This window comes from Tetranychus urticae, chromosome 1 (assembly GCF_039701765.1).
Source record: "Tetranychus urticae isolate SD_2017Ah chromosome 1, NJAU_TeUrti_SD_1.0, whole genome shotgun sequence".
NCBI classification, from domain to species: Eukaryota; Metazoa; Arthropoda; class Arachnida; order Trombidiformes; family Tetranychidae; genus Tetranychus; species Tetranychus urticae.
Window position 1 is genome coordinate 19,363,840 of NC_142958.1, and position 7,077 is coordinate 19,370,916.

The following is a 7,077-nucleotide window of genomic DNA, read 5'->3' on the forward strand; positions in this document are numbered from 1 at the left end:
TTATTTACTATTTTACTCATTGTTTACTGAATTTAAAGGTGATTCAACTAAATTAATAGAGTATTAAATGACTTTGCTTAAAGTCAAACTTGTATTTATAATTTTCACTGATCAAAAGTCAATAAGAATTTTATCATCTAGTGCATTCAAAATCAAATAACCAATCGTTTATATTCATTTCTATTTCTATTTTTCACAAAAGTAACGTGTGCAATACAAATTTTATTTCAATTTCATTGAAATGCCTCTCGTTTTCTGTTGGGACGTTTTTTCGTTCATCTTGTGGTTGACAATTGAGAAGTCTTCAAATAGGAACTTATCATTTAATGTTTAAACATTAAAGTAAATATTTTCTAGCTGAAATGCAAGAATGATACATACTTAAAGTAAGATACTACGTAGGTAAAATTTTCAGGTAAAACAAGAAATTCAACTGAAAGAAAGAGTTAATAGTTTTAAACTGAATTAAATAAACTTTATTAAATTTCACAATTAACCTTAATTAACCAACTCAGAAGATTTATTCAGATTTCCAAATCCTGAATACTTCAGGTTCTTTGAGGATCACCAGAAAACTCAACTGGTTAGTCTTAGACTATTGTCAGAATTAACTTTTAGGTCAACCAAGATTACCAGAATTAGTAACCACAATTGGCCAAAATGTTGTGCACACAGAGTTGTCTTAGACTAACTTGGCTGGACAGGTAATAGCGTAAAACAGCTACCTTGGCACAAGTAATAAAGCTTAGTAATAAAATCCAAATTATAACCAAAATAAACTCAGAGTTTAACAGCACAATTCAGATAGTAATATCGGAGGGATAATTAAGCTCTAACAGCATAAATTCACTAAGCCTTATTCTTAGATTTTTAAATTGTTTAACTTTGAGCCAAGAGGACAATATCGATGGTGATTCAGACAATCAAAATTTTGGTCTTGTAGCACTGAGGTAATCAATAAAGTATGTTGTCGATGCCAGTGAGGCTTTCAGGTTTTCTCGTACTTTCTTAACGAATAAGTTCAATTTCAACCTTTGCATGGAAGTTATTAGTTATTTCCGTATCCCGCATTTTCATAATTCATTCTCGAGATATTGAGATTAAAATTTTTGAGACAAAATGCAAAAATCAAAAAAGCTTGCAATACAATGAAAGAAGTGTCCATTCTTTGAGGTTAACCTGATATTTTTATCTTCATCAAAGGAGTTTCAGATCTTATGCACTTATAAACATATTTTTATGCCTCTACAAATCACAAAATTCCAACTCTTAACTTGAAAGCAAATTTGCAAGCATGAATCATTCTATCTAAAGATAAGATGATGTGATCAATTAGACTATTGCTAATCTTTAGTTGGCATGATTTACGCTTTAGTTTAGTACTGAGTCGGTAAGTTCACGAAATTAATAATTAGACCGAACTTATATTAAAAAAACAAAAACATTGACATATAAAATAAAATATTATTTATTCATGGTCTGAAATCTTTTACAATGTCAAATATTGGTTATTTTAGCTAGTAAGTCCTGCGAAGGAATTTTCAACAGTATCAACTGGACCGTCATTCGATGCCGCAAATGAAGTGGATGCTAAAATTGAGAGAATAAGAATTGTGAAAATTAATTTAACAATAGGGGAATTCATTTTTATTTGATTGGTTGAAACTGTTAGAAAATAATTTGAAAATAACTGATTCAGTTGACTTGAGTTTGAATATGATGAGTGAAAGCTAAATTTCTGAGTATTTATAGTATTTCTGTAAAAATGAACAAATAAAAAGTAAATTACAATGTTTAATTTTTTATTTACTATTTTACTCATTGTTTACTGAATTTAAAGGTGATTCAACTAAATTAATAGAGTATTAAATGACTTTGCTTAAAGTCAAACTTGTATTTATAATTTTCACTGATCAAAAGTCAATAAGAATTTTATCATCTAGTGCATTCAAAATCAAATAACCAATCGTTTATATTCATTTCTATTTCTATTTTTCACAAAAGTAACGTGTGCAATACAAATTTTATTTCAATTTCATTGAAATGCCTCTCGTTTTCTGTTGGGACGTTTTTTCGTTCATCTTGTGGTTGACAATTGAGAAGTCTTCAAATAGGAACTTATCATTTAATGTTTAAACATTAAAGTAAATATTTTCTAGCTGAAATGCAAGAATGATACATACTTAAAGTAAGATACTACGTAGGTAAAATTTTCAGGTAAAACAAGAAATTCAACTGAAAGAAAGAGTTAATAGTTTTAAACTGAATTAAATAAACTTTATTAAATTTCACAATTAACCTTAACTAGGTCAGACGATCGCTCGCCAAAATCGGAGCGTTAGCGAGTTTGTTGATCTATGCAAATAATATCAATCTAATATATCTTTATCAATTTTTGCTATTTTCCCCGATGAAAATTTCAATCACTAAAAATTTTCCTTACACCGAGAGAAGGTTCAAACCGAGTAAAGCACCTATATGAAAAATTACAATGAATAGAAAACAAAGAATAAATACTTTTTAAGCTCAATATTTTAATTATAAATAAGATAATTATGGAATTGTAGTTATAAGTTACAAAAATCTACGCAAAAAGATTTTTCTTTGTGCAAGTTGAGGGTTTGCAGACAGATTATTTATCCTATCTTTAGAAATAACTTGATCAATTATTAAACTTTGAAGATTTTTTACTCTGCTGAAGGCAACGTATGATGAACCTAAATCGGATTCTGAATCACCAATATTAACAACTGCTTGAGGAAGTGTTAATCCTTGTGATTTGTGAATGGTGATTGCGTGTGCGACATTTATAGGAAACTGTCTGCGCCATTGCGGTTTTCCTTCTGTTTTCCAGTGTCTTGTTATTGGTGTTATTGGAATAGTATGGTCAGCATATGTTGGACCCTTATAATTGTCAAATTCAATCATCAATGCGACTGGAACACTTGGAGGTCGTTTATTATGCTCGTAAACAATTGCCCGCAATGTACCAAGAGCGCCATTAACAAGCCCAACTTCCGTCCATAGATTACTTCGTAACATGACACGACAGCCTTTAGTCAATTTCAAGCTTTGTTCTAACGCTTGTGCTTTGTCTGATTTTTGTTTCGATGCTAACTTGCTACTGTTAACTGCAGGGATGAGTGCAACTGGATGGCCACTACTTCGTAGAAGATTTTCATTGTATTCATCAGCCATTTTATTCTTAGGTAATAATCGTATCGCATTGTGAAACTTTTCAAGTTCTCGTCTCGCTAGTATACCGCTACGTCTCGAATTAAGTACTTCGAACTGTTGGTCAGTCAGATATCCATCAGCAATTCCATCTAATATTTTTCTGAACTGCGCTTGTTCTTGACCAGCCTGTCTATGGTTTGATGTTAACATGAAAAATCTTTGGAAACTTTCTAAGATAATTCTTCCCATATTTGCATTTGGTGAATTCGAATTACTATAAATAGCATTATTTTTGACAGGTGGCAGTTGTTGAATATCACCGAAGAAAAAAATTAAATAACCTCCAAACGTTTCATCAGCGTTACCTGCAGCTTCTTGAAGTCTTCTTGAAATCTGGGACAACATACGGAGTCCTATCATAGACATTTCATCTACAATAATCAATTTTACCATAGACATTTTCAACTGAAAATTTCTTAATTTTTCATCAGTGAGAGGCTTGAAATCGTGTGGAGACATCATAAGCCCAGAATGCACTGTTTTACCAGAAATATTGATAGCAGCAGCACCAGTTGGGGCCAAAAGCATAACAGAGTCAGGACCAAAATTTTCTCTGAATTCTTGTGTGATAGCGCTTATTAAATAACTTTTACTACTTCCCGCTTTACCTTGTACCATGACTCTTTTTATATCTGGGTCTTTTGATTGCATAAGAAGAATTATCTGTAGCATGGCGATGTCCATGACTCTCTGTTGATCATCAGAAAGGGAGTATCTTACACGACCAGTTGAATTTGTTGCAACATTGAAGCTTTGTTTTTGTAGTGTCATCCAATCTGTTAGAGCTTTCCTTTCTTCTTCAGATACTGAATCAGCTTCCCATTCATGTGCGACATCTATTTCTCTTCTACCGAGATTCTGTGTTTCACTATTTTGCGGAACAGCTCTTGAAATTGCCATTCCTGGTTCAAGGTGTAAATGAAACTCATCAAGTTCAGGATCATCTTCGAAAGAGTCTTCTACGTCTAATTCAAATCTCGGCTCCCCTATTGCATCGCGGACATTGCTATAAGCTCTCGACCACGGGAAGTTTGTTGATAAAAAAGGTGCGATTATTTCATCCATACTTCGTCGCCAAGGTGTATGAAGAACAGCCTTCAATTTGAAGAATTTTTCATTTTCTACAAGATTGTCTGTGAGCTTGAATTTAGGATAATATCTTACTATAGCAGGCACACGGCGTCGCAATATTCTTTTTTGTGAATATCGGTAATCTCTAGCATATTCGAAAAGAGTTATATTTTCAAGTTCACTGTTTCTCTTTTTATAACGTTCAATAATAGCAGAATCTTCACAATCCGTCGAGCGATCGAGCTTCCTCCAGTTGTCATCTTTTATAACCAACGTAACAAAAGATCTTGAAGAGTGAAATAACGGCCAACCCATCATAAGATGTGATATTTCTTGTGCGGAAAAGTCACGTTCAGCAGTAGAACTAACCAAGAGTTTTCTTACAAGTGTTGCGGCTGGAGAGTTAGGATCACTACTTTCAGCCATATGTTTCAATAATTCTCTATAATCACTTGATTCAGTTTCGGCTTTCGCCGCATACTTTACAATATACAACAGAACAGCTTCTTTGGAAAGTATAGGAGTAAAATCAGTATTTCCGCGCCACGTTTGAGTAATAAATGGATTGTACTTGGCCATGTTTTCATCATTTCTTTTTGGCTCGAATTTCCAGTTTTTATCTTTAGCGATCACATCCACATCAGATAACTCATGTGGAAACCCGAATCGGCATGCTTCAACGTTGGTTCCTCTTTTTTTGCGCAAACAATGAGTACCGTGACGAGTATGTCGCTGTAAGCGATTTAGAATTGTAGTAAGATCATCTGGATCTTCCAATACTTCTGAAAATCGTTTTCTAGATGGATGTATTTCGCTCGGGGCATGTGATATATCAGGATTCCATGCTCTTGACAACCTTGCGCAAAAATTTGTCAAGTAGGAAAGTTGTTCATCAGTAACATCATACAGCTTTTCTAACTTCGGACCATCCTTAAGCCATAAAACTCCATGAATGTGAGGACTCCCTCGCCATTGCCACTCATATCTATACCAATAATCCTCCACGTTGTAACAGGGTAACAATACTTCACGAATAAAAGTTTCAGCTCTCTTCTGAAAAAACCAAGCTGTGATTAGTGGGTTATCATGCATTAGTTTCCGACGATTTGCTTCAATAGATGTGTCAATGTTATTTGTAGGATCTAGGATTTTGTATAAATCAGGCCAATGATAATCTGCTGCAGATAGAGTAAAAAAGATATGTGGAGTAGATAGTTGTTCTACCATGTCATGAAGTTCACCAGATCTTTGAAACCAATAACTTTTAGAAGATCGCAGTTTGCCAGCATAGAACATAATTGAATCTGCGAGGTGTGAATCTTCTTTAACCTTGTCTAAAACAGCTCCAGCATCCAAGTCACCAAATTTATTTTTTTTAACGTAGAGATTACCTTGATTTATAGCTTGCCATCTCATAATGGAGTTGAAAGCGAAAAACCTAAACCTCGAATCTTTGGCGAACCTGCCGTCTTTGTATTGCATTAGAAACTTGAAATAGTCAACGAAACTCAGCGACTTGACATTTCTGCACTGCTTGAAATCTGCTCTGCCATATGGGAATAAAGTCGGGAAAGCTTGTGTAATGTATCCCTCTGTTCTGAACTCACTTATTGGGTCCGGACGAATATGAGGCCAATCAACACTATCAGTTGCAGCTTTAACTTTACTTTCTTGATCCATTTGTGGTATGTGAGGGAAATTCGATTCTTGTAGCAATTGAATTTCATCTGATTGTGACTCATCCTGCTGAGAATTTCGATTTAAATTCGGTAAAAATGCGGCTATATTGCCATTTTCCGGAAGCTGAGAAAGTTGCTCATCATCTATCTCAATGTCATGATAATACATATGATTTCTCTTTAGCCAACAAAGAGCTTCTCTAACTTTTGATGAACGAACTTGAAATGAAGCTATTCCATCAGGTGTATCTCGATTCACAATAATGATGCCACGAAGGTCCCTTGGGTTCACTGGAAGTTTCGTATGAAGATTAGTTATGTCTTGTTCAAAATTAACAACATGACCACTGTAGCCAAATTGTTGACCTTTGATTTTATAGAGACGCACAACAGGATGCACTTTTGCAATCAACATCTGTTCAACCATAGTTAAATTTTTTAGTACCTCAGGCTGCTCTCTTGGGTCCATGTAATTATCATCCGTATAAAGACCAGGGTTTTTGATACACTTGTTGCACCAATTTTGCGAATTACCTCCACGAACATTAACACCAGTGATTGTTAAATTCAAAAACCTTCTTTTACAATGCTCACAAAAATTCCAATCAATTTTCTCGATGATACGATCAAACTTCAAAGCTCTTTTCAGCCATGTTGGTGGATAACTTTGATTAGCTGAAGATATATGATATGGTATGTCGGGATAAACGAAACGTCCAGATGTATAGTTGACCAAATAACGCCAATTAATTATTGTTGGTGGTTTATAAATAATTGTTTCATCAGAAGAAGAATGTTCAATCTCTGCATTTGGCGGTAATTCATCTTGGACCACAGTAGATGAGTTCGAGTCAGTTGAATCATAATTAATGAGGAAAAGAGGTTGATGATAGTCCCCATAACTAACTCTTGGAATGTTGAAAGTCTCAGGTGATGAATCTCTCGATGAAGCACTATTACCGATTATCAATGGCCCTGCAGTAGAAGGTCCAGCTGTTTGGCTGCTTGAGATCGGGTTCGCACGAGCTTTTCTCATAGCTAACTTATTTTTCGTTGCACGTTGTCTTTGAGTCTGACTTTTGACACGCAT

General features: G+C 34.4%; 1 protein-coding gene across 1 annotated transcript; it reads right to left on the bottom strand.

Moving 5' to 3' along the window:
* Window positions 1-1,513: 1,513 nt before the first annotated feature.
* On the bottom strand, window positions 1,514-7,077 carry LOC149094727 (uncharacterized). Its single transcript, XM_089265817.1, has 4 exons — window positions 3,723-7,077; window positions 2,589-3,608; window positions 2,463-2,474; window positions 1,514-1,590 (listed from the first exon to the last, which is right to left on the bottom strand). Exons 1-4 carry the CDS (start codon window positions 7,075-7,077, stop codon window positions 1,514-1,516), a joined length of 4,464 nt encoding a protein of 1,487 aa, XP_089121943.1.